The sequence below is a fragment of the Nematostella vectensis genome, chromosome 6 (genome assembly GCF_932526225.1).
Source record: "Nematostella vectensis chromosome 6, jaNemVect1.1, whole genome shotgun sequence".
NCBI lineage: Eukaryota > Metazoa > Cnidaria > Anthozoa > Actiniaria > Edwardsiidae > Nematostella > Nematostella vectensis.
This window is the reverse complement of record NC_064039.1, coordinates 7,871,238-7,898,273: the sequence shown is the minus strand read 5'-3', so window position 1 is coordinate 7,898,273 and position 27,036 is coordinate 7,871,238. Positions and strand designations below refer to the sequence as shown.

The window sequence follows — 27,036 nt, the reverse complement described above, 5'->3', positions numbered from 1 at the left end:
GTAGATTAGTAATTGCTAATTATTGCTAATTGTTTATCTACGCGAAGTGGTCCCGACGTAGATTAGTAATTGCCAATTATTGCTAATTGTTTATCTACGCGAAACGCGTTTCGGTGTCTATGAAAGCCCCCAGTCCCCCCCAAAAATCGACCGAGAAGAAATTCCTTCGGGTTGATTTTTTCCTAGGTGTTCACGTGAACAGATGATGCCCGTGCGTTTCATTGGTGGGACTTTGCCCTTTCTATTGTCTAGACGTGTGTGACGTCACACGTCATGGATGTAAGTGGACTTTGCCTCGGCCCACGAAATATGGCGCTAATTTGAAGTATATAAACCACGCCGCCTCAAATACGGCTTCCATGCACAGAAAACGAGAGCCCGTGGATTGCTTATCAATAGAAAATGGCGACTGGTCCCTATATTCTTCAAAAATCGACGCAGTTGTGCTTCGCAGTGCGTTCAAATGTCAACTTTGACCAGATTAATCCCAGTTTGCTTGGCTCCAAGTTGGGGGTAAAATTCTCTTTCCCTGATGGAGCGGACACCTTGCCTCCACTGATCAATTTAAAAACCTTGTCAATAGCTGTTAAAGTATTCTGTGAAAAGCTCCGGATTGAAAAGAATTCGTTTTTGGTAACAAAGCAGAATACAAAACAGCAGAGACGGCGACTACATCGTCATTACGGACTCAAAACTCGACCACGTGAAAACCAAGACGGCTTGGATGTCTCAGAGCAAGAATTGAAAAGAAGTTCGTCTGAGGTTGTGTTATTGGGAGCTGGAGGATTTTTCTGGTCTAAAGAACGAATAACCGACGAGGATCTCGTAAAGTAAGCAGTAAACATTGCGTGCTAAACCCCTATAATTCTGCGCTTCTGCGTTTTCACCTCCACCCTCTAAACTTTACACTAGTTACTAGTGGTTGTCAACTTACAATTCAAGGATTTTATTTAGAATAAGCAATCAGAAGGATTAGGACACGTAATTTCTATTGGCATTTTCCACGTTTACTTTTTTTTTTTTGCACGGGCAGGACTCTTGTAATGAAATTATTCGATGACATAACGTGGAAATAAGAAACTTTACGCAATGATACCCCCGAACAATATGTCTCAAAACACAAGAAACCATTAAGATTCGTTAAATTGAAATTGTTTTAGTTGATGTTGTAGAGTGGTTTTCAAAATCCCTTGCGACAAGATGTAGTGGTTTAATTGTAATAGTCAAGCCAGAACAAAAGAAAACAAAGACATTACAATGTATCAGTATTAAATAAACTAAAAAGTATTTCACGGGTTTCTGAAAGCCAATCTATTTAGATGTTGAAGGGTTGTTGGGAAAACAATTTAAAATTGTTATATTGTTCCTTGACTGTAAGTACTTATATTTTTTATACTGATGAGGGATGATTGGTGTGTCTTAGATGTACAGAAAGGCTTCATGAAGTGGATGAACACACATCAATAGCAAATGAGCAGAGATGTAAACCCTGGGAGAAGCTGACCGAGGAGGAGCAACTGTCTGTTTATAGACGGCATATGGATAATGGCATTTATGAATATAAAGTATTTGGATCCTTTCTTGACATCAATGCAAGGTCATTCTTCTTCACCCAGGTATGCAGTAGCAATTCTTTCTATTGCATTTGATGGCTTGATGAATAGGACATAGGTGCTTAGCCAGGATTTGCCGCTGGTGGGGGTGTCTGCTGGTGATAGCTTTTCTTATGAAGCACATGCTACCATGGCTACTAAGAGAACCATTTAAATCAGGATATGGAAATCAAATAGCAATCACATGTTTTGCAACTTCTTAGTGTATTGCAATAGGCCATTCCATCTATAAGCATGCACTCGCACTTTACATAGGGACCTACCTCAAGTAAAGTCATGCAGTCACGCTTCATTTGGTGCAAGCTTAGAAAGTTGCACACTGCATTCTGGAAGTTGAGGTAGGTTTCTATTGGAATGTGGCCAATTCCAGCCAATAGTTATCCTATTATGAGAAAGCTTAAAGTATACTCAGTGCTCATCAGCCTTTTTTGCAGTTCATATCAACATATTAGCATGCTTTATGGGAAAGAAATGTATCCACTGCACCAATTTTCCCTCCAGATTGACACAAACTATCGTAAGCAGTGGGACCAATATGCAATAAAGCTTGATGTTATCGACAAAGACCCAGCTGGAGACTGTGAGGTTCTTCATTGGATTATGAAATACCCAGTAAGTTTTATTTCCTACTTATAGATATAGACACAATATACCAGCTGTAGTAGAACCAACTAACTTGAGCCATAAAGTGAAAAAAAAAGCACAGTTTGAGTTAGTAGGGTCTCTAGAACTTAATCAAGTCAGTCAGAAGTCAGTTCTAGTTTAAGGGGATTAAAGTTTTCTGAGTTTGGATTAGCTGGGTCCTATTTTATGTATCTTCATAGCTTTTGAAACACCTTCATCAATGATAAGACTTTATCATTTACTGCTGTGGTAGAGGTTAGAGTCACTGGTTTGAGTCTACTCCATGACAGACCATGTGCTAAAACTCTCGTAAAATGACTGTGATCTTATTCACTGGGGGGTCCAGACTACTGTACCTACAACCTGGATATCCTGGCCACCAGATCACAGACACTCTATAGTCTAGGGTGCCAATATAAAATTAATACCTTTTTTAACTCGTGAATGCTTGCAAAGCATTTACGAGTTATTGGAGGGACTTCTGTGTCACTCGGTCGTCAGATAGTTGGATCGATCATCCGTAAATTTTTTGTGGTCTTTCTGTGCTTTCGCAACACAGCAATTTCTAGATCTTCCTGTAAACTTCCGGTGACCAACTTCCGGTTAAAGTTAAGTACTATAAAAGAGCCTTGTCATCGTCCTGTGGCCGCTTTGGTCATTACGTGATATAGCCATAAAGTATATATAAGCTAGTTTTTACAGAAAAGTCTTCGATGTGGGTTGAGCGTGTGCATGCGCCTTCGTCACTGACGTCAATCGATCTTCTACGGTTTAGTCCAATTCATATTGTTAGTTTACAACAAGTAAAATGCTAGCAAAGCTTTTAATTCTCCTTTTTCTAGTACTTGAAGATTCGCATTTCTGGGTTTTCGCATTATTTGTTTGAATTTTTGCTGAAAGAGTGATTTTGTGCTGAAAGAGCGGATAGCCAAAGCTACGACTTTTAAAGTCAGAGAAACACAAGGGAAAAGCCTCTGTTAGCAGGGCCTTTCTTTGCAGGGTAATAAAAGAAAGCCTCTGTTTGCAGGTCCAAAAAATAGTATGGACTTTCATAAGTTGTTTTTTCCATAATTCATTTTTATAAATTAAGTGCTAAATATCAAACAAAACTCGTTCAAACACGCTTATTCATCAAGAAACGATCAATAACGATTTTGCGAATTTCTAGAATGTTGACATGCTTAAAATACATATGACTGTAGCTTGATTAATTATGTCAGGTATTTAACTTCTGATTCCGGAGAGAATAGGGCGAAATTTAACATACTAGTAAAAGCAGTTCGAACAGTGAGATACCAATTAGGATAAAGACTAATTTTACTCGGAGGCTACTTCGGCAATGCTTCGGTGGTTTAGTGGTTCTGTCGCTTGTCTAAGACGTCATAGACCAGAGGTTTGATCCCTACTTGTGACATCTATTTTTTTTTTCTTTTTTTCTTTACTTTTTATGATAATAATAAATAATCAAACTGTTCTTGGTGTTTCATCACATCGAAAAGAAAGGACTCCCAGCATCTTGGATGTGTTAATCCTTTGTTCAAAATTCATCCTGTATATGTTTTTTTTGCACACAAGAAAATAACTAGAAAAACAAATTTGCATTCACGAGTTGGGTCACAGAGCCCTTTGATTTGTTTCTTTCCCTGATTAATTTTTTTTTTCATAAATTCAGTATCCACTCACAAGTAGAGACTATGTGTTTGTCAGAAAATCAAAGGTATGTATGTATGAGTAATCAATATAAGCCAGTGGCTGGTTTCTGCTGTATATTGTTCATCTACTGTATTTTATGATGAGCTACCATCTTTAGTATAACCTCTCTATAGTAACATTACAAAGGACAGAGGAATATATAATTTCCTCTAAGAAATCATACGACTTGTTGTGCGCCAATATCAAGTCAAAATAAATTTAGAAATGGTTGAGGCTTTCATACCAGAGAGCAACAAAAAATAGAATCTTTGTTGAAAATATGCCCTTTTGGCTGGTTTGTAAGTGCCTATTGAGTTGCTTTTTGTTGTTGTATTTTGCTACCAAATGCCAGAGCACTCAACATTTCCAATTCCATGGGCTGTTAATGTTCTGGTTGTGCATGAAGATCATTTTAAATCCAAGGCCATGATTTTGATCATTTCCGTTCTAATTACAGATTGACATGCAGTCAAACAAGATGGTCCTCATGTCCAAGTAGGTGTACACACTGATTTACATTGTCATTTCTCAAGTGTTGTGTTGAGAATTTTTTTATTACTAAGCAGTTATTGGTATAAAAAAAATAGCAGTGTCTTCATTTTTTTGGCAGAGCTACAAGCCACCCTAAGTGCCCAGAGAATAATACCCATGTCAGAGTTACAGATTATGGCTCACAGATGGTTATACTACCACACAGAACCTTTGATGAGGTAAGTAAACTTACAATGTAGATACTGTATCTTTACCCGTGTTAATTCTCCTGTTATTTTCCAGTTTCCCCTGGAAGTGCATTCCTTATTCTTCCATCTGCTTATCACATTTGTCTTTGTTATTACTTTTTCTCTATTCCAGAATGGGATGGATTTTGTACTTTCTTACTATGACAACCCAAAAGTGACAATACCAAACGTCTGCACAAGCTATGCCACCAGTGCAGGTAAGGGATGGCTACTTATAACATCAATAGAAGGAAAGCATGTTATAACTCATTTTTTTTTCTAGGATTGTCTGTGCACTTCCCTTTTAACCTATTTTTTTTTTAAAGGCCAACTTACCCTCCAATGGCCAATTGTAATTCTATGTTTATTTGTAAAATAAACAATGCAGATTGGTCCGGTTTGCTCTCTTACCAATTCAGTGTCACTGGAGTTTAGTTTGCAGTACATTTTTGTAGCAATCGAGGTTAGAGTCACTGGTTTGAGTCTATGCCATTACAGACCATGTGCTAAAACTCTCGTAAAATGACTGTGATCTTATTCACTGGGGGGTCCAGACTACTGTACCTACAACCTGGATATCCTGGCCACCAGATCACAGACATTAAGTACTGATAAATAATAAAGACTTGCAGGCTGCCTATGTATAATATGATGCCCTTTTCTGTTGTTGTTGTTGTTTTTTTTGCTTACTCTACGATATACCTTATATGCTTCCTTTTTTAGAGTGTTTTGTTTATTAGAAATTTTATTTAACAGGCTCAAAATTGCTTTGTTTTCAGGAATACCAAACTTCATCAACAAGCTCCATTTGGCTGCAAAGAAGGTCCAGCACAAAGAACTGATGGATGCATTTCCTGAGCTCTCACATACAACTGGGAGAAAACATCTTGAGAGAACGCTTAAACAACCTTGAATTAAGAGAATTTAATAAAGGGATGGAAAAGAATTTTTCTACTCAGCTTGTTTATATTTTCCAATTGAATGACTAGGGAGTGGAGAGGTGGGCAAAGCAGGATTGCTAGAGTGAGGAGCCCATTTTGCCTAATGGACACCTATCCTAGATTTTTTTGGGAAAGAGGTGAGAAACCTTTCAGATTTTATGAATCTACTGAAAGGTTAATTTATGGTAGCTATAAAAGTAAATTAATGATTATATTTTTAGATAATATTCAATCACTTGAGATTGAAACTTGTGTTGTCAAATAAAGATATGCAAAAAAATGTAGTTTTGTGTTCCTCCTTATTTTGTAATAAACCTGACCCAGTTTGTAATAAACTCGACCCATTTTGTGATAAATTCGAACAATTTTGTGATAAACCTGACCAATTTTGTAATAAGGTCGACCCATTATGTAATAAACCTGACCCATTTTGTAATAAATTTGACACATTTTGTAATAAACCTGACCCATCTTGTAATCAACAAGACCCATTCAGTAACAATATTAAATCGTTTTGTAATAAACCTGGCCCACTTTGTAATAAATTTGACCCATTTTGTATTAAACCTGACCCATTTTGTAGTAAACTCGACACATTTTGTAATAAACCTGACCCATTTTGTAATAAATGTGACTTATTGTGTAATAAACTCGACCCATTTTGTAATAAATTGAACACGTTTTGTAATAAATTTGACCCATTTTGTATTAAACCTGACCAATTTTGTAATAAACTCGGCTCGTTTTGTATTAAACCTGACCCATTTTGTAATAAACTCGGCTCATTTTGTATTAAACCTGACCCATTTTGTAATAAACTCGGCTCATTTTGTATTAAACCTGACCCATTTTGTAATAAACTCGGCTCATTTTGTATCAAACCTGACCCATTTTGTAATAAACTCGGCTCATTTTGTATTAAACCTGACCCATTTTGTGATAAACTCGGCTCATTTTGTATTAAACCTGACCCATTTTGTAATAAACTCGGCTCATTTTGTATTAAACCTGACCCATTTTGTAATAAACTCGGCTCATTTTGTATTAAACCTGACCCATTTTGTAATAAACTCGGCTCATTTTGTATTAAACCTGACCCATTTTGTAATAAACTCGGCTCATTTTGTATTAAACCTGACCCATTTTGTAATAAACTCGGCTCATTTTGAATTAAACCTGACCCATTTTGTAATAAACTCGGCTCATTTTGTATTAAACCTGACCCATTTTGTAATAAACTCGGCTCATTTTGTATTAAACCTGACCCATTTTGTAATAAACTCGGCTCATTTTGTATTAAACCTGACCCATTTTGTAATAAACCTGGCCCACTTTGTAATAAATTTGACCCATTTTGTATTAAACCTGACCCATTTTGTAGTAAACTCGACACATTTTGTAATAAACCTGACCCATTTTGTAATAAATGTGACTTATTGTGTAATAAACTCGACCCATTTTGTAATAAATTGAACACGTTTTGTAATAAATTTGACCCATTTTGTATTAAACCTGACCAATTTTGTAATAAACTCGGCTCGTTTTGTATTAAACCTGACCCATTTTGTAATAAACTCGGCTCATTTTGTATTAAACCTGACCCATTTTGTAATAAACTCGGCTCATTTTGTATTAAACCTGACCCATTTTGTAATAAACTCGGCTCATTTTGTATTAAACCTGACCCATTTTGTAATAAACTCGGCTCATTTTGTATTAAACCTGACCCATTTTGTAATAAACTCGGCTCATTTTGTATTAAACCTGACCCAATTTTAGTCTAGGTGCCCTGGACAACCATATTTTTTTCATTTCGTTTCATTGGATACTGGATGCCTTCTGCTCCTCTTTTTTGATAGCGCATTATAATATTTGAAATATTATTCAAACTTAGTAACAGAGTAAAAAGAACACTGTAGTAGCCATAAAATAACCGTTTTACTAACCAACATAAGATTCTTTTTACATGTCCCTTTTACAAGTATTATTTGTTATAATATAATGTTACTATGATTTCGTACTCGCTGGTCAACCAGTGACCAATATCGCGTTTTTTTTATCTCAGAATTGCTGGTTCCTTGTCCTGAAAAATAAAAATATCATCTGCCTTTCTGCTACATGATTTTCCTAGTCCCTCAGACTCGCTGTGGCTTTGACAAATGCGATTGCAGCTAATTCCTATGGGGAAAAGAAAAGGTTAGCCTACAATAATGATAATTCGTAGCTGTACACTAATGGAGTCTGGTGGCATTGAATGGACCGAAAATAAAGACAAATGACCCAATTCTATACCGCCGAATATTTCATCACCAATCCCCCCGGGGAATTGTAAGGATGAACAGCGGATTGTACCTTGCAGAACTCTTCCAGAACAATGCACGCCTCCAGAAGATTTCGATGTGCCGTACTTTAAGAGCAAAGAGAAACAAGTCAGTTTTCTCATATTACTACAGTAGTACCTTTAAGAGATTAATATGAAAGTACTGAACGTTTTAAAACATTGACCCCTCAACCGGCCTGCACCGGCTTTGGGAAGTACCCACAACCCAAAAAATTCATAAATGCAAAATAAACACAACAAAATGAAGATACACAGACATCAGTCTAAGGGATAAATGGTCTTGAAGATATGCATCCAACCAAGGTGTTGGCAACTACTCTTAAGCCAAATAATAGCACAGGTTTTTTGACAAATTTCAAATCGAACAAGGAAAGAAAAGCAGAATCACCCCTCTCAATAAAACGCCCAAAATACCACACAAGGGATACCAATAGATACCTTTATTCTGATCCTACAGGTTCATTTCCATGGCCTCAAAACACAATGTCCACTCCTTGAAGGCTTGTAAAACCACTTAGATGCCTTTACAGATTGCATAGCATTCTGGGAGATCCGGGGAAACATTCACGAGGGAAGGGCCAGTCAACACTCCTCTCCCCAAAGTTAGATGTTTTTTTTACCCCGAAGCCAAACAAATCAATTCCAGGTCATACAGACCCAGAATAGCAGTGTAAACAATTTTTTAATCAATTTGGTTTCAGAAAAGACAGCATTTAGGAGAGCTGTGGTGATTCATTTGAAAATTATTTTCTCATCCAGGCAAAGCCAAACAAGAAAAAATCATCATGAATCCACCTTTGCTTGCAAATATCCATAAGCAAAGCACTCAATTATGCCCCAATAGACTTTATGATGTCCTGAGACACTCTCCTAATATGCTCAAAGCTGTATTTTTTATATAAAATACAAGCAACCATCAACTTGTGCTTGCTTAAGCACAACGACGAGGGATTAAAAGTGGGGACCGCAAAGCACTGTTGGAAAGCTTAGATACCACTGACTAGGTGCAGCTGTGTTTGACTTTGACGGGCTGTATAAAACTCAGAATAGGGGGGAGGTATCTGTTTTCAGTCTGTTTTTTGTAAATTCAGCTCAAAAATAGCCAGGAGTCAATGGGTTAAAGCAAAACCCCATGGATAAATATTTAGTGTAAATTTAAAAATAAAACACCTACTCCATTCAATCTTATCCTACGCAATAATATGATTTACTGGACGCCTAAGAGATTTATAATGGATAATTACAATACAAATTACACACTTGGGACCGTAAAAAAATGTGGAGAGTGGGGCTTAATAGTTGGTCACCTTACTCGTAGCTGATTATGGAAATCATATGGCAAACAACGACCTCGGCAAGCTACAATTTACAGAGGTGCAAATGTTTCCATTGGATCCCCTACAACAAGCGCACGGTGCGATTATTGATAATCACCTTTTATGCTCAGGAACGATGGAGAGACCCATGAGTTGCCTCCGTATGGTGACAACGCTTCTTTGGAAATTCGGAATTCGCTCGATTCGATCTCTAAGATCGGTCACAACCTTGAAAGACATCAAAGAAAATCATTGCTTTACTATTGTAGAAATGCGTGACAGGTAAAGGCACAGTAAATGATATAACGGACTCTTCCCTTGAAGAACTTGGTAGGTGCATACTTGCTTACCACTTCTTACCCGCGGTACAATGCATACTAAAGCCTACGACACAGTAGGCGACGTTGTACGCTCGTATGAGCGAATACAATCGCCAGTATCGGACGAATCAAACGTCTAGAAATCGGCGAATTCGCCGCCGCCGCGGCAGCAGACTGTCCTGGTGATTTTCAGCACGAGATATAATACTTGCCTACCCCTTGCATCACGTGATATAAAGACCTGCTTACCCCTTGCAGCACGTGATGTAAAGACTTGCCTACCCCTTGCAGCCCGTGATATAAAGACCTGCTTACCCCTTGCAGCACATGACATTAAGATCCGCTTACCCCTTGCAGCCCGTGATATAAAGATCTGCTTACCCCTTGCAGCACGTGATATAAAGACCTGCTTACCCCTTGCAGCACGTGATATAAAGACCTGCTTACCCCTTGCAGCACGTGATATAAAGATCCGCTTACCCCTTGCAGCCCGTGATATAAAGATCTGCTTACTCCTTGCAGCACGTGATATAAAGACCTGCTTACCCCTTGCAGCACGTGATATAAAGACCTGCTTACCCCTTGCAGCACGTGATATAAAGATCTGCTTACTCCTTGAAGCACGTAGAATAAAGAACTGCTTACCCCTTGCAGCACGTGATATAAAGACCTGCTTACCCCTTGCAGCACGTGATATAAAGAACTGCATCCCGACACAAGTGGTAGATGCGTACAGAGGAGGAATTCGTGCAGGTGCGGATGGGTGAACTGCGCGAGTAGAGAGAGGACGCTAGTCACCTGAAGATTTACTTCGTACGGCTAAAGAAAAAAAAACAACAAATGTGTATTTTCTAATATGGGACGTTCAAATTACTCTTGCCGGCTTCTGTGACGAGTAATTTATTGAAAATTAGATACAGATTCCAACATCCGTTTTAATTCATTCCATCTAGCATAAAACATATATTGCTAAAATAGATAATCATTATAAGAGTTTTCAATATTTATAATAAAAATAAAAATTAAAGCATGGTACCTGATCTAAAAGTCTCTCTAACTTTCTGAACAACATTCCCAAAAATGCTCCTGGGTAAAAATGTTCCCTTGTGTCATCGCCTGTGGGGTAGAAACGAATTCTTTTGAAGATTTCAGATGAGCTAATCATAAACAACAACAACAGCAACAACAATAACAACGAAAACAACAACAACAGCTGCAGCAAAAAGAAGAACAATGATAATGATGATGTCTTGATGATGACAATGGCAAAATTGTTGATATTGCTGATATAAAACAAAAAATACCTTCCACGGGCAAAGGCGATGTCGGCCAGTCAAACTGCCGGGAGCGCAAAGCGCATTTCGTACACTGCGCAGAGGAGAAACACAGTGAGTACAAATATCTACGCATCGGCAAAGTCATGCTGTGGAAGGCGGTACCTGCTGATGAGCGTCTCGCAGATAAGTATCGTATCCTGCATCTCCAGTCAGTAGCGAAGATTTTACTTCATTCGGAACTAAAGACAAAAAGCTGCAACAAAAGACAAATAATACATGATACATAGTTAAGTCTTGTCTACCTGCCTCGTGTACACACAATACCAAGTGACGACCCTTTCTACCTCTTGTCTATTTACCCTGTCAACATACATTACCTATTGACCACCCTTTCTACCTCTTGTCTATTTACCTCGTCCACATACATTACCTATTGACGACCCTTTCTACCTCTTGTCTATTTAACTTGTCAACATACATTACCTATTGACGACCCTCTCTACCTCTTGTCTATTTACCTTGTCAACATACATTACCTATTGACGACCCTCTTCATCTCTTTTCTATTTAACTCGTCCACATACATTACCTATTGACGACCCTCTCTACCTCTTGTCTATTTACCTTGTCCACATACATTACCTATTAACCACCCTCTTCACCCCTTGTCTATTTACCTCGTCCAGATATATTACCTATTGACGACCCTCTCAACTTCTTGTCCATTTACCTCGTCCACATACATTACCTATTGACAACCCTCTCAACCTTTTCTCTATCTGCTTTGTGCGCACATACATTACCTATTGACCACCCTCTCCGCCTTTTGTCTATTTGCCTTGTCCGCACATGCATTACCTATTAACCACCCTCTTCACCCCTTGTCTATTTACCTCGTCCAGATATATTACCTATTGACGACCCTCTCAACTTCTTGTCCATTTACCTCGTCCACATACATTACCTATTGACAACCCTCTCAACCTCTTGTCTATCTGCCTCGTCCACAGATCCGGGTAAGCCCAGCACTTCGTCAATCGTCGGCGTCAGCGGCGTCATTGGTGACGCAGGCGCACTGGACGTGGTCTCATTGGAGGATGCGTTACCATTGGTGACTGTGGTAGTATCGTAATACTTCCTGCTCGTCAGGTTACGTGTGACCAGGTTCTCTAGAATGACTTGGGAAGGCTTCTGGATTAGCGTCTCGAACAATTTGAGCGTCTCTATGCTCAGCTGAAATATCGAAGAAGAGATAGCTAATTGTACTGAAAAATAAGTTTGATTGGTTATTCCTTGGTGTTACGGGGAGCTTTGTTTTTGGTCTTTGTACTCTATTTCATTGTCTCGTTCTAAGGTCTTTGTTTTTGGCTTTTGTTCCATTGTGATTTTTGGTGCTGGTGCTCCGTAACACCAAGAAACTACCGTTTGATACAGTTTTTATGTGAGCTAGGTCAGGGTAAACATAGTAAACTATTCTGCACTACATTCATTGTCGCATCGTATAAAGATTGTGGATACATTTGGCGATCGGACACTGAACGCAGGGCATGAAAAAGAAAAAGGCGTAGAACACGGGTGGGCGGGTAAACAGCGTGCTGGCCTTAGTCACGTCTCGCCCAGCATATCCAGTATCAACCTCCATTGAAGCAAATACATCCCTGCAGTTGATCAATACGATAATATATTCATAAACACTGATCTTATATACTCTGTTCTAAGTTATTCAGCGTGAATAGTATAGTTATTGCAAAGCATATAAGGATTCAATGTGGCGAGACTGGCCGGAAGGTATATGACTCTCACGATAGTAATGCTAACTTGTTGAAGACGAGTTTTAGATTGAAGATGATGCGAAAAAATAAGTTCATTTCCACATGTTGATCGGTGATGTGCCTATTCATTTTTGTAGAGCAAGTAGGTAATATATCGAGTTAAAGTTCAATAAGCACACATCGCTGCTCGCCCTCTTGTCGGCATTTGCTTGTCTTCGGGTTTCCGGCGGTGTGAAACTCGGGTACAATGACTTCGAAATTTCTCCTTTTTAGTATGTGGTAGCAGTGGTATTTGTTTTGTTCTGTACCTCATCAGATAGGTGGTCACACAGCTCGATTAGTTTTTGTCGTAGCTTATGCTCTCCTGTGTCAGACATTGCCTCTGGCTTTTTGCTCTCACCAAGCAAAAACATTGAAAACTCTACAAAAAATAGAAAACAGTAAATGAGCGAAGTGACTACGTGTGGTAATAACATACCTAATAAAGGTTTACCTTTGAGCAGGTGTTGTGAGGTGATAAGGCTTAAACTTCGTCGCATTAACGCCATTGTAGAAATGACTCCAATTTCTGATCTGTTCAGATAAAAAATGGAGATAAATCACATGTTTTTTTTTCAGCGTAAACTGTAAACGACTTTCGATACACACAAATTCTTGCCACTTCATTCCCAGGATTAATTGCATTAATACTCAAGCAATTCATTTATCATATTATATAGTTGTTCCTATTCAATGGTTTATCCACAGGAAAAAAAAAATGAACCATGAAAAGTTACTTACTGTTGCATTAAACTCTGCTCAATGACGGGCTGAAGAAACCGCTCTCGCACACCTACCGCGAGTGCATTAGCTACCAGCTGAAATATAGAGGAAGGATGACACATAAGTGCACCAGGTTGCTTATAAAATAAATTATCAGTGCTAAGGACATACATACAGAATGCGTTTCGTTTAACCAGAGATTTAGTTAGGAGTGACATATAGAGATGAGTGAAATACAGTACCTTGTGTGCAACGTTAGACAACTGATCTACATAGTCCAGCCACGAAAGGAAAGAAAGGAGTTGTCTTTTGCCAGGAAACGTGTGAGCATCTTCATCTCCAATATGATCAAACCTGTAGTCATCATTATCATCATCGTTACCATTATAATCATATAATCATAATCATTATTCCCACTATAAGAACTATCAACACATGGACATTGTCTCAAGTTGGATGAATCCTGTTAATCAACATCATCATCTTCTTCATCACCATCATCATCACTATAACCAAAACCACCACCATGTAAACACATGCTAATTGTCTCTAATACTGTACGGCCAGGCTGTACGCAATATTCAGGATTACAATTTATTTTGTAAATCCGTTGTACCTCTTCTCTAATACAACAGTTAAATATATTTTCAACTGTTAAATATGTTGGACTAAAATAATTGTTTTAGAATGACTGATTTCTAAATAAATGTTATAGAATTTATAATTTTACCAACAAAGTTATTTGAAAAACTTAAAATTAGTAGTTAGTTAGATAGTTAGTTATTTAATTAGTTTAGCACAGGGCAAGAGCAACCCTTTGGATCCTTTACTGAGGCCATCATTATCATTATCATTATTATTATTAATTTAATTATTATTATATCATATTATTATTATTATTATTATTATTATTATTATTATTATTATTATTATCATTATCATTATCATTATCATTATCATTATCATTATCATTATCATTATCATTATCATTATCATTATCATTATTATTATCATTATTATTATTATTAACAATAACAATCACCAGCATCATTACCATCATCACAACCAATAACACTATTATCACAACAATCATCATTACCATCAACATCAGCATCAGCACTACCATTACATATGCTACATATGCTTTATAACAGAGTTAGTGAATCGTTGGTTTTAAATAAATTATGTCAAATAAAAGCTTACCCCCATTTGGCGGCAACAGTTGTGATGTCAGCAGGATCACTAGGAGGACATGCATCAAATAGGGGCTTAAGCTTGTCAGCCTGGAACAAACCAATACCACACAGTTGAATTATACAACATTGGCATGTGATACTAGTAGACTTGATAATAAGTAAACTTGAAATATGTAGATTTAAAAATCTATTTCAAGTTGATTGTACTTTTAAGTTTCTAAGGATGTGCAACCAATGAGCAGGCTCAAAATAATATTTTTTAATTTACTATTTTTTGCCGGCTTTGTGGATTTTGGTGGGGAAAAAAACCTGCATTGTTAAAATATGAGAAAAAAAAGAGCCAGCAAAAAGCAAAAAGCCGCTATTTTGAACCCTGATGAGAATTCCATCTATCAAAATTGACAGTTTATTTTCTAAAACTGTTAAGATGATCATGATCATGAACATGATAATCATCATCATATAGTTTTACATACCATAATCTCACAAAATGGAGTGTACAGTACAATGACGGTGGCAGCATGATCCTCTGGCAGGGACGCACATAGCATCAACCCCTCACACGCTTTCACTGATATTCTACTGTCCTGTGTGCAGAAGAGATATAAGATTATTACCATGTGCCAGAGGCTCCTGTATTTTCCAAAAGAAAGAGGGCACTGTCCCAATTGGGGGAAGGGGGGATACATAAAACATATTTTATGATGAAAGGTAAAACTGTTGATTTTGACTCGCATGTATTTCTTCTAAACATTTGTTCCTGGTGGGGAGGGGAATACAAGAAAAGGTTTTCAGGAAGGTAAGCCAATCACAATGTGAGAACCACAAACATTTGGTAGGCATGGATTCAAAGAGAGGTTTCTGTATATATCCTGACAATGCACTTCTTTACCAGAAGAGGGGGGAGGGGGGCAGAGCCACACCCCTTCTGGTCATTTCCTTATAATTTTTGAAAATATATTGGGGGGGCACATGCCCCCCAGTGACTTTTCATTTTGCAAACAAATTTGGATCTGGGACCTCAATACAGTGCAGTCTACAAGAAGCACTTCTGAAGTCTTGTTTTCTAAGGACGGTTAAGTAGTGGATAGTTCTTCAGTGACACACCATGTCTTGGTGCACGAAGGTTTTGATCTAGACTCTTAACAAAAAATTCATTCTTTGCTTGCCTCTTTTAACAAATATCTCTCTTAAAAAGAAAGACTTCCTGTTTGCTACCGGCACAAGACACTTGATCTATAGCATATTTTTTCAAGGCTAAACATAATATTATTTACTTAGATCTGTCATGTTGTTCTTCTCATCAACTTTAAAGAGTGTAGAACCTGATCATCATTATAATCATCATCATCAGCAAACTATATGGTAAAATAAAATATACCTCGCTCTTGGTCAAAGCTAGTAGAGAGTTTACAAGGGTATAATCTGGCTTGTCTCTCCGTCTTGGCTCTACTGGGTCTTTGCTTTCATCATTGATTGCTGAGTTGTTATCTGGAGACTGGACCATATTGATACAACAAAATTGCAGTGTTAGTTCATATGACAAGTGAACCTCTGTAAGCCACTATAAGCAACAGATACACAGAAAAAAAAACTTTGGTTATAATTTTACTTGCCACCTTCCTTTTCTAGACATAAGATTCTAGGGCAAAGAGGACGGTGATGAGCAAAAAAAAAAAAGGAATTGATTTAGAATTCTAATGTGCTCTCTAGGATTGATACTGTACCGACCATTTCCTAGCAATCCATGATAAAAAAAAACATGCTTTGGAGAATAAAGTAAGTATTCTTATTAAAGACAGTCCCTATTGACAATGAAAAAGTAATAATATTGATAACAACACTTAAGATACTGTACATTTGAAAAAAGACACTGCACTTGACACAATAATATTATTTTGCTGCTAAATTACAAACAAAGCAAGCATAGAGCATAAATCCCACAGGTTAGAATAATAAGAATGAATATCACTGATACAGTCTAAACAACATAAAGTTCTGTGAGTCACCAGCATAAAGCAGGAGCCATGCCATGTGGTTAGCTGCATTCACTGATTTATAAATTGTATTATGCATATAAGCTTTTATTTGATAAATTTGGGGGTTTATAATATAATTTATATATGGGTAGCATGAGAGTGATGATGCATGGACGATGAGGAAACATGTATATGGAGAATATGTGTAGCATGAGAGTGCTGATGCATGCATGGACGATGAGGACACATGTATATGGAGAATATGTGTAGCATGAGAGTGATGATGCATGCATGGACGATGAGGACACATGTATATGGAGAATATGTGTAGCATGAGAGTGATGATGCATGCATGGACGATGATGACACATATGGGAGCTATGGGTAGCATGAGAGTGATGATGCATGCATGGACGATGAGGACACATGTATATGGAGAATATGTGTAGCATGAGAGTGATGATGCATGCATGGACGATGATGACACATATGGGAGCTATGGGTAGCATGAGAGTGATGATGCATGCATGGATGATGAGGACACATATGGGAGCTATTGGTAGCATGAGAGTGATGATGCATGCATGGACGATGAGGACACATATGGGAGCTATGGGTAGCATAAGAGTGATGATGCATGCATGGACGATGAGGACACATATGGGAGCTATGGGTAGCATGAGAGGGATGATGCATGCATGGACGATGAGGACACATATGGGAGCTATGGGTAGCATGAGAGTGATGATGCATGCATGGACGATGAGGACACATATGGGAGCTATAGGTATCATGAGAGTGCTGATGCATGCATGGACGATGAGGAAACATATGAGAGCTATGGGTAGCATGAGAGGGATGATGCATGCATGGACAATGAGGACACATATGGGAGCTATGTGTAGCATGAGAGTGATGATGCATGCATGGACAATGAGGACACATATGGGAGCTATGTGTAGCATGAGAGTGATGATGCATGCATGGACGATGAGGACACACATGGGAGCTATGTGTAGCATGAGAGTGATGATGCACGCATGAACGATGAGGACACATATGGGAGCTATTGGTAGCATGAGAGTGATGATGCATGCATGGACGATGAGGACACATATGGAAGCTATGTGTAGCATGAGAGTGATGATGCATGCATGGACGATGAGGACACATATGGGAGCTATTGGTAGCATGAGAGTGATGATGCATGCATGGACGGTGAGGACACATATGGGAGCTATTGGTAGCATGAGAGTGATGATGCATGCATGGACGATGAGGACACATGTATATGGAGAATATGTGTAGCATGAGAGTGATGATGCATGCATGGATGATGAGGAAACATATGGGAGCTATGGGTAGCATGAGAGTGCTGATGCATGCATGGACGATGAGGACACATATGGGAGCTATGTGTAGCATGAGAGTGATGATGCATGCATGGACGATGAGGACACATATGGGAGCTATGGGTAGCATGAGAGTGATGATGCATGCATGGACGATGAGGACACATATGGGAGGTATGGGTAGCATGATAGTGCTGATGCATGCATGGACGATGAGGACACATATGGGAGCTATGGGTAGCATGAGAGTGATGATGCATGCATGGACGATGAGGACACATATGGGAGCTATGGGTAGCATGAGAGTGATGATGCATGCATGGACGATGAGGACAGATATGGGAGCTATTGGTAGCATGAGAGTGATGATGCATGCATGGATAATGAGGACACATATGGGAGCTATTGGTAGCATGAGAGTGATGATGCATGCATGGACGATGAGGACACATATGGGAGCTATGGGTAGCATGAGAGTGATGATGCATACATGGATGATGAGGACACATATGGGAGCTATGGGTAGCATGAGAGGGATGATGCATGCATGGACGATGAGGACACATATGGGAGCTATGGGTAGCATGAGGGTGATGATGCATGTATGGACGATGAGGACACATATGGGAGCTATGGGTAGCATGAGAGGGATGATGCATGCATGGACGATGAGGACACATATGGGAGCTATGGGTAGCATGAGAGTGATGATGCATGCATGGACGATGAGGACACATATGGGAGCTATAGGTATCATGAGAGTGCTGATGCATGCATGGACGATGAGGACACATATGGGAGCTATGGGTAGCATGAGAGGGATGATGCATGCATGGACGATGAGGACACATATGGGAGCTATGGGTAGCATGAGAGGGATGATGCATGCATGGACGATGATGACACATGTGAGCTATAGGTAGCATGAGAGTGATGATGCATGCATGGACGATGAGGACACATGTATATGGAGAATATGTGTAGCATGAGAGTGATGATGCATGCATGGACGATGATGACACATATGGGAGCTATGTGTAGCATGAGAGTGATGATGCTTGCATGGACGATGAGGACACATATGGGAGCTATTGGTAGCATGAGAGGGATGATGCATGCATGGACGATGAGGACACATATGGGAGCTATGGGTAGCATGAGAGGGATGATGCATGCATGGACGATGATGACACATGTGAGCTATAGGTAGCATGAGAGTGATGATGCATGCATGGACGATGAGGACACATGTATATGGAGAATATGTGTAGCATGAGAGTGATGATGCATGCATGGACGATGATGACATATATGGGAGCTATGTGTAGCATGAGAGTGATGATGCTTGCATGGACGATGAGGACACATATGGGAGCTATGTGTAGCATGAGAGTGCTGATGCATGCATGGACGATGAGGACAGATATGGGAGCTATTGGTAGCATGAGAGTGATGATGCATGCATGGATGTCGTGAATATAGGGCACCATGCATGCATACCTTATGTGGCTTATGGCAAGGGTTTGCAGGCACTGTGGTCTAGTGGGAGAAAATGCATTAACATCAAGTGATAATTGCAACATAATCTTATTCTCACAATAATATATTTTTTTATGTAATGTGCAAGAAATGCTGTGACCAGGAAAAGTAATGTATGCACTAGATGAACTATTGAGTTATATATTTATAATTGCATTTTATTATCGTTGAAGGAGTCTTAAAATTTGTTTATACTGGAGGATCTTTACAATTTAGAGATAGATGATGTAACCTCTACACATAAAAGTAAAACAAATGAATAAAAAAAAAGTAAAGCAAGCATTAGTCACTAGATTTATAAAAGATTCTTTAGTTGAAAAGGTCATGACTAAGGGGTCAAGATGGAATAGGATTACATGTTACAGTAGGAGCAAGTTGGGTTAGAGGAAATATCTTCTAGAGACCGATGACAAACTTGATGAATGGGATGCAACATAAAACCATACAGTAGACTGTTCAGGAAAGTACACTCGCAACATCATGGGGCATATGGCACACTTACAAGAGTGCTAGAAGGTGGTGAGTCTTTGTTTGTTTGCTGACACGCAATGCATGAGCAGGATTGTAAGAATGAGAGCTGTGTTCAGAAAGAGAAAGAGCAAGATCAAAGCAGTTAAAAAAAACAATTATTTATAACCAAGTTTACTGGAATATTAATTTAATTTATAATACAGCCAAACAAAGAGTTTAAGGATTAAATTAAATTTAATAAACTTAGTTCTTCAATGAATGTCTACATGATTGAAAAAATGTTTTAATATTATTATCAGAGTGTAAATCATTTTCATTTTTGGATTTTATTTCTGTACAAGCTGATTCTGAGCCAGAATTGTATATAATGTTTACCACACTTATCCTCGTTGAATACGAAAAACTTTTTATCAAAGAAGATAAAATCTACAAATTAAAAGTTTGCCATTCTACAAATGTCATACCTCTAGAAAGAAGTTTACTAAGTACGGGTCCTGCCGTAACTTGGAGCAAACAGTGCATAGGAAATGGACCTCTTCATTCTCAGAAGGCGCAGCTTGTACCTCTCCACAGAGTCGAATCAGACGCTAGAGAACAATATACAAAGCTATGCTTAAATCATAGCACAATTCTTTAATAGTCTGAGTGTATTATGTGCGTTCAGTGAGTACAATTGTTTAGTATACAGATGATACTTGTCACAGGGTCAAATTAAACGCTGTGGGAAACAATACAGAAAATATACTTAAATTTACACAGAATTACTCCAAGAAGAGAAGTCAAAGAATTTACTTTTGACTTAAAAAAAAATAAGTCTAGTTCTACAGAACAGTGATTTAAATAATGAACATATTTATTTGAGAACTCTGTAGGAATAAGAAACATGTTTGAAAAAAGGAAATTTTTATTCTGTCAACTAGCCAATAAGATTTTAAATTCCTAATTGCAAAATTCAAAGTTTTTGTGCTTACAGTTTTATAATGTCCTTGTTGTTTACACAGTATTTTGATTTGCTTTAAATTGTTGCTGTTGTTGTTTGTTTGTTGTTGTTGTTGTTGTTGTTGTTGTTGTTTGTAACACCTACATGCACAGGTCTGTACACATTCACATGAGGAAGAAGGGGCTGCTTCATCTTGGCCAAAAGGTTTGAGAAAAATGAAAGAACTTGCTGCTTCATCCCAGGTGGACACTGAAATAACACAAGAAAATGGCATCAAAAGAACAAGAAAATAAACAATACCCTGTGGGAGTCTTAATGTACATTATCAGTGCAAAATAAGGCAAACATGTCAACTTGTTTTTCATTTTTGTAACCCATAATCCAGAGTTAATTTACAGTTACTGTGAATTTGGGAGATTTTATATACAGTTTATCTGAAAAAAAAAATATGGCAAAGCCAAAATTTGTAAGATTACAGGAAATCTGTTAGAGTTGATGTTTCTGGTAAAGTTTGGTACTTACATCTGCTCTTGCAAGAGTATGAAGGGTGTCAAGTATCTTATGCTGTAGAAGATACTCCAAGCATGGGCCCTAGAAAACAGGACACAATGTTAAGTTCCATGCCACTTACCAAGTCTCAAAGTCTGTAATTTAAACGCAAAAAAACAGAGAATTTTAATGATCTTGATAAATTCACAAAATGCTAATGTGATTTTAAATGTAGCTAAATATTAACTATGTTTGAAATAAAACCACAAAAATCAAAACAAACCTTTCATTTAATGGTTTAAAAATAACACAGCAAAATGGAAATTATGGAGGCAAATACACATGTTTACAGTATTTTGTTTTATACATGGCTTGAATGGCAGCCTGCAAATGTCCTCTCATTGTTACTCACGGTTGAGCCTCCCTCCATTTGTTCTTCCTCCCTTCGTAGAGTCTCAAGCATTTTCTCCAAGTGATAGGGGATGTTTGTTGAAAACACGGGAAGTTTTTCATCTGGTAAACAAACACTAAGACTGCTTTTTCTATATTTGCAAGATACTGTAGTCATAACCTGGTCTATCGTTTCCTTGATTTACAGACCTTGATAACCAGCTTTGATGAATTTGGCATCTCTGTTATAATATTATGAATAGAAACTATAAATCAAATGCTAAAAGCTATGGAAACATTCCCTAAAAGAGCAGATATAAACATGTTTTATATATGACTAGTTATATATTTTTTCAAGTAACCAAAAATGAATTGATTCCCTGTATTAAGCTTGTTGTGTTTATGTTTATACCACAGGATTAATAGAATCCTCTTCAAACCGTACAAGAACTTCATGGTTTTGCACACCAGACACCCCCTGCCATCTGCCATCGTATCTTGTAGTCTGATAAAGAAACTCTCTCTACTAAGATTCCATATCGTTATAATTATATTGGGGTAAATAAATTGCCATATACATGCATGTTATACCTGTAGCCTCTATGAAGTAGTTTGTGACTGCTTTCCAGTGAAAGACGAAACTTTCTTGGGGCGCTTCGGGGGCCAGCTGAGAGATGAATGAATGTCAGTGTGCTATAATCAAACCGAGTCGAATAAAGAAAAAAATAACTTCTTTTTATTTCTTAAGGCAAATTTTCAAATTTCACAAACTTTATTTTATAGTAAGTATAGCATCCTGAATCTGGGCTTTCAATACGTGGACAACTTTCACAAACAGACTTGGTACCCAAAATATCATATGTTTCCCACGTTTACATCTCCTAAAACAAAAGGCTTTGTAGATATTGGTTGAACTTACCGCCTCAACGGCTTCTTGGACCAGCGATTTTATTTTACTAAACATCGCTGTGTTGTTCAATTAAAAGGAAGGGGGTCAAATCCACTCGGAGTTCAACCCCAGGAGAAACAACAGTCGGCCATCTTGGATTTTGTCTAATATTGAGCCTGCGATATCGAAATAAAGGCAGCAGTAGATAATTCTGAGACTGCGCCCGCGAATATATTGACCAGCGCGTTTTTATATTATGATACGTGATGTAACTTTGTCTGGTGTACTCTAATGTAGTACAATATTCAATGGTGTCTTGAGAAGATAAACATAAAGTATCGATCTGTTAAGAAACTTTTAGCAACTGAATGTCTGCTAAAAAAATCAGATTTCTTCCACTCGTTAGATCTCATGGGAGTCACCGATTGTAGGGTCCACTTTATCATAACTTTAATCCATTCCTTGAGCTAAAATGTTCATCAAGACATGGCTTCTACAGTTTCGGGTTGCTCTTTTTACCGTGCGCGCTCTTGCGTACAACAAAGCGAACGCTAGAGCTGTCGTATTTGACTCCGCATTTAGGCCAGTATTCTGGGTTGTAGACCGTTTTGTAAATCTACTTGGTCCGGTAGGTGACCCGTGTATTTCTCATTAGTGCCACCGCAAATTTTCATTTTACTTTCTTTTCATATTTTTGTTGTTTATTTTCAGGTTTTTGTGCTTCTTGTGATTGTGTTGATCACCGCAGTTGTTATGATTTACTATACAACTATCCTACCATCGATACTAGAGAAACACATCGTTCGGATTATTCTGCATTTGTTGGTAGCACACTGGCTGTTGCTCAACATTTCATTTCACTACCTGAAATCAGTGTTTACTTCCCCAGGGTACCCCCCTGAGGTAAGAACCCTATTCAGTTCAAGGCTGACACCTGTCAGTCACGTATGCATGATGAGCCAATCAAACCATCTAACTGAATTATGTGTATTATGACACAAAAATGTTTGGATGCTGACAATATACATTTTTCTACAGGGAGACAAGTTACCAGGAAAACCTGAAAATTATTTGATTTGTAGAAAATGTAGGTATAGTATGCTAGGCTGAAGTGGATGTAAGGGGGAACTGCATCTTTCTGGGTGTTTTTAGATTCTATTTATTTGTATGGAATATGTCCATACAGAGAGTTGTAAGCAGGCATCAAAATATTGCAGGGGAGGGGGGGTGGTATTGGGGAGTTTTACAAAGTAGGTAAACGAAATGTTCTTATTTTAGGTAGTCAAGCTAAACCTCCAAGAACACATCATTGCTCAATATGTAAAAGGTAACTCTAAGGTCCTATAAAGTTCTCAATCAAAGTGAAGAACCAAACACCATTAGTCTAATGATAGACTTGCTATTTTGCAATAAATACTTTGTTTCTTTTGTTATAAATTTGCCTCCTACTTCAAACTCATACACAATTCAGAAGCTACAGTCTGATTTTTCTCTTTTATAATGGTTATAATGTTTAAGATTTAACTGCATTCATTATTTAATTTCACAGGTGTATTTTAAAGATGGATCACCATTGTCGTATCCTTTATTATGATACATGTCAGTTTTTTTACTGTATAAACTTGAAAGCAGGTGTAAAATTATATAGATTCTCCTTCCTTTGAATGCACAGTCTCTCGTGTATGCTGGAGGGTTCAGGACAGAGGCCCTGTTCTTTTTCACAACTTTCAATACAATTTGTCATAGCAAAAGTATGATACCAGGAAGGACAAAGTATTCAAATGCATGTTTGCCTTTTTCTGCAAAAGCTGAGTTACATTTTTATCTTAACTCTAGGAAGCTTGGATTAACAATTGTGTTGGTCATTTTAATCACCGCTACTTCATCCTGTTCTGTATTTACATGACTCTTGGCTCTCTTTATGTTGCTGTCTCTGCATGGGATCTGTTTCTTGAACATTTCTTTTCTCCAAAGGTAAAGAAAAAAAATCACTTGTAGATATTTCAACTACTTTTCACTTTTCCCATTTTCCCCCTTCTTTCACTTTTTTTTTTTTGCTTTATTTCAGGGAAAAGACCTGAGTAATAGTAAAAGTAATGTGAATTACCACCAGAGTAAAGCTGAAATAATGAGGGAAAAGGTTAGATTGTTTTTATGTATTGGATATTTTGTCAGATTATTAGATTATTAAGCTGACAATTTTGTGAAGCACTCAATACAGGACTCAATTAATGCTATATAAGAATCATTATCATGACCATCATCGTTTTCATTTGCTTGTTAGCCTTAAAACTGATTTTTTCTTCTTTTTTTTTTCCTTTTGTCAGTTAAATTTCTCTCTTTTCCATGCAGATAGCAAATGTTGTGGTTATGGGTGGCTACAAGAACCTCTTAGAATTCGAGCATAACAGTTCAGTATTTGTATTTATGCTATGCTCTGCCGTTACTTTGGCTCTTGGACTGCTGACATTATGGCACGCAAAGCTAATTGCTGATGGACAGACTTCAATAGAACTTTACATTAACAGAGCAAACCAACGTGCCTTCCGAAAGAAAGGCCTGGTATGTTGTCCTATTTTCATCATTTCATGCAAAAGAAATATCCAGCTTCTCTCACAACACCCTGACTGTTAGGTCTTCAAGCATGCTCAAAGATCTTCAAGCATGGTCCTCAATATGAAATAAAGGAGTTAAATGGTTGGGAAACATCAAACCTAGTTGCCGAACAAATGCCTCTGTGTTCTCAAAATAATGGCTATGGACCAATATAACAGGCCTTCCAGAATTATGTATTATTTGCCAAGAATTCTTTACTATAACATACATCAAGAAGGGGTTTCAGGGAAAATTCTCCTTCATCTAAAATACTTTTTTTTCTTAATAATGTTATTGCAGGTTTATAAAAATCCTTATAATTATGGAGCATGGGATAACTGGAGATTGATGCTAGGCCTTGTCAACAACAGGTAGAGTGTAAAGTGCTGTATATTGCCTGGACAACGTATCACTTAGACATAATAATAGATATAATAATAATAAATATAATAATAATAAAAATAATAATTTGAGTGTAAAGTGCTGTATATTGCCTGGACAACGTATCACTTAGACATAATAATAGATATAATAATAATAAATATAATAATAATAAAAATAATAATGTGAGTGTAAAGTGCTGTATATTGCCTGGACAACGTATCACTTAGACATAATAATAGATATAATAATAATAAATATAATAATAATAAAAATAATAATGTGAGTGTAAAGTGCTGTATATTGCCTGGACAACGTATCACTTAGACATAATAATAGATATAATAATAATAAATATAATAATAATAAAAATAATAATGTGAGTGTAAAGTGCTGTATATTGCCTGGACAACGTATCACTTAGACATAATAATAGATATAATAATAATAAATATAATAATAATAAAAATAATAATGTGAGTGTAAAGTGCTGTATATTGCCTGGACAACGTATCACTTAGACATAATAATAGATATAATAATAATAATAATAATAATGTGAGTGTAGTGCTGTATATTGCCTGGACAACGTATCACTTAGACATAATAATAAATTTAATAATAATAGAAATAATAATAATGTGAGTGTAAAGTGCTGTATATTGCCTGGACAACGTATCACTTAGACATAATAATATAATAATAATAAAAATAATAATAATGTGAGTGTAAAGTGCTGTATATTGCCTGGACAATGTATCGCTTAGACATTGGTCAAAGGCTTATGCATACCTCCCGAAGAACCCTCCCCCCACCCACCCCCGAAACACTAGAAATATTATTTAGCAATTTATAACTTATAAGCTAAAAAAATTATTTTAGACAATTATTTGGCATACTATGAATAAGAAAAATGAACAGAATCCCAAAAACCCAAGTCCCAGATTATCACTTATTAAATGATTATATCATCACCATATTGTGATTAGTCCTTTTCTTGTTATGTAATTCTTCTCATGTTTTCATTTTCAGATCCTGGATGAGTGTACTGTTACCTTCTTCACACCATCCCTATGGCAACGGCTTAAGCTGGCCGCCTCCACCACCTAAAACTCCTAAGAATAAGATATTGCCCTTATGACAGTTGTTTGCTCAAGAAAGAGCAATAACAGCATTGTATGATGTGAAAAAGTTATATAAATGTATGCATTAAGATATGGAATATACTTATATATTTTTAAGAAACAGACAATAAACATTTATCTTGCCGGCAGGCTACAGTATGTCAACACCACAAAAACATCTCTTAAAACTCTATATAAAAAAAGAAATGTCAGAGCAAATAACCAATGTTATATGGCAGGAAGAAACTAAAAGGTGCTGTTGAAAGCAGTTCAAAACTGTGCATTGATCAACTTTGTTAGGTAATAGTAAATAG

The 27,036-nt window shown here is 37.4% G+C and overlaps 3 protein-coding genes across 6 annotated transcripts; 2 read left to right on the top strand and 1 right to left on the bottom strand.

Annotated features, from left to right (window-relative positions):
• Window positions 1-154: 154 nt before the first annotated feature.
• Window positions 155-5,873, top strand: LOC5518415 (stAR-related lipid transfer protein 7, mitochondrial). Its single transcript, XM_048729266.1, has 8 exons — window positions 155-830; window positions 1,424-1,616; window positions 2,115-2,225; window positions 3,910-3,954; window positions 4,387-4,424; window positions 4,540-4,639; window positions 4,782-4,866; window positions 5,428-5,873. Exons 1-8 carry the CDS (start codon window positions 403-405, stop codon window positions 5,559-5,561), a joined length of 1,134 nt encoding a protein of 377 aa, XP_048585223.1. The 5' UTR covers window positions 155-402; the 3' UTR covers window positions 5,562-5,873.
• Window positions 5,874-7,508: 1,635 nt separating this feature from the next.
• On the bottom strand, window positions 7,509-22,796 carry LOC5518492 (FHF complex subunit HOOK interacting protein 2A). 4 transcript variants are annotated; one of them, XM_032363136.2, is made up of 23 exons: window positions 22,653-22,796; window positions 22,325-22,400; window positions 21,756-21,856; window positions 21,377-21,445; window positions 20,999-21,103; window positions 20,379-20,501; window positions 19,946-20,020; window positions 19,405-19,443; window positions 15,955-16,071; window positions 15,050-15,160; window positions 14,581-14,660; window positions 13,620-13,731; window positions 13,396-13,472; window positions 13,109-13,188; window positions 12,924-13,036; window positions 11,808-12,076; window positions 11,006-11,096; window positions 10,871-10,934; window positions 10,603-10,682; window positions 10,245-10,385; window positions 9,365-9,474; window positions 7,942-7,996; window positions 7,509-7,767 (listed from the first exon to the last, which is right to left on the bottom strand). In XM_032363136.2, the coding sequence occupies exons 1-23, from the start codon at window positions 22,695-22,697 to the stop codon at window positions 7,717-7,719; spliced, it is 2,184 nt and encodes a 727-aa protein (XP_032219027.2). In that variant the 5' UTR covers window positions 22,698-22,796; the 3' UTR covers window positions 7,509-7,716. The 4 variants fall into 4 exon arrangements, with proteins under 4 accessions (XP_032219027.2, XP_032219028.2, XP_032219029.2 ...); XM_032363137.2 differs by lacking the exon at window positions 19,405-19,443; XM_032363138.2 differs by lacking the exon at window positions 19,946-20,020.
• Window positions 22,797-22,915: 119 nt separating this feature from the next.
• Window positions 22,916-26,867, top strand: LOC5518417 (palmitoyltransferase ZDHHC16). Its single transcript, XM_048729146.1, has 10 exons — window positions 22,916-23,250; window positions 23,334-23,525; window positions 23,661-23,709; window positions 23,901-23,949; window positions 24,172-24,200; window positions 24,463-24,596; window positions 24,691-24,762; window positions 24,975-25,184; window positions 25,518-25,588; window positions 26,631-26,867. The coding sequence occupies exons 1-10, from the start codon at window positions 23,095-23,097 to the stop codon at window positions 26,737-26,739; spliced, it is 1,071 nt and encodes a 356-aa protein (XP_048585103.1). The 5' UTR covers window positions 22,916-23,094; the 3' UTR covers window positions 26,740-26,867.
• The last annotated feature ends 169 nt before the right edge of the window (window positions 26,868-27,036 follow it).

Bases quoted from the DNA above. Each gene is read 5' to 3' on its own strand.
- LOC5518417 (XM_048729146.1), top strand. From the start codon at position 23,095: ATGTTCATCAAGACATGGCTTCTACAGTTTCGGGTTGCTCTTTTTACC. The intron at 23,251-23,333 runs GTAGGTGACCCG...GTTTATTTTCAG, and splicing joins TTGTAAATCTACTTGGTCCG to GTTTTTGTGCTTCTTGTGAT. The intron at 25,589-26,630 runs GTAGAGTGTAAA...TTTCATTTTCAG, and splicing joins CTAGGCCTTGTCAACAACAG to ATCCTGGATGAGTGTACTGT.
- LOC5518415 (XM_048729266.1), top strand. From the start codon at position 403: ATGGCGACTGGTCCCTATATTCTTCAAAAATCGACGCAGTTGTGCTTC. The intron at 1,617-2,114 runs GTATGCAGTAGC...TTTTCCCTCCAG, and splicing joins GGTCATTCTTCTTCACCCAG to ATTGACACAAACTATCGTAA. The intron at 4,640-4,781 runs GTAAGTAAACTT...TCTCTATTCCAG, and splicing joins CACACAGAACCTTTGATGAG to AATGGGATGGATTTTGTACT.
- LOC5518492 (XM_032363136.2), bottom strand. From the start codon at position 22,697: ATGTTTAGTAAAATAAAATCGCTGGTCCAAGAAGCCGTTGAGGCG. The intron at 13,473-13,619 runs GTACTGTATTTC...TCTATATTTCAG, and splicing joins TGTCTAACGTTGCACACAAG to CTGGTAGCTAATGCACTCGC. The intron at 10,935-11,005 runs GTACCGCCTTCC...TCCTCTGCGCAG, and splicing joins TGCGAGACGCTCATCAGCAG to TGTACGAAATGCGCTTTGCG.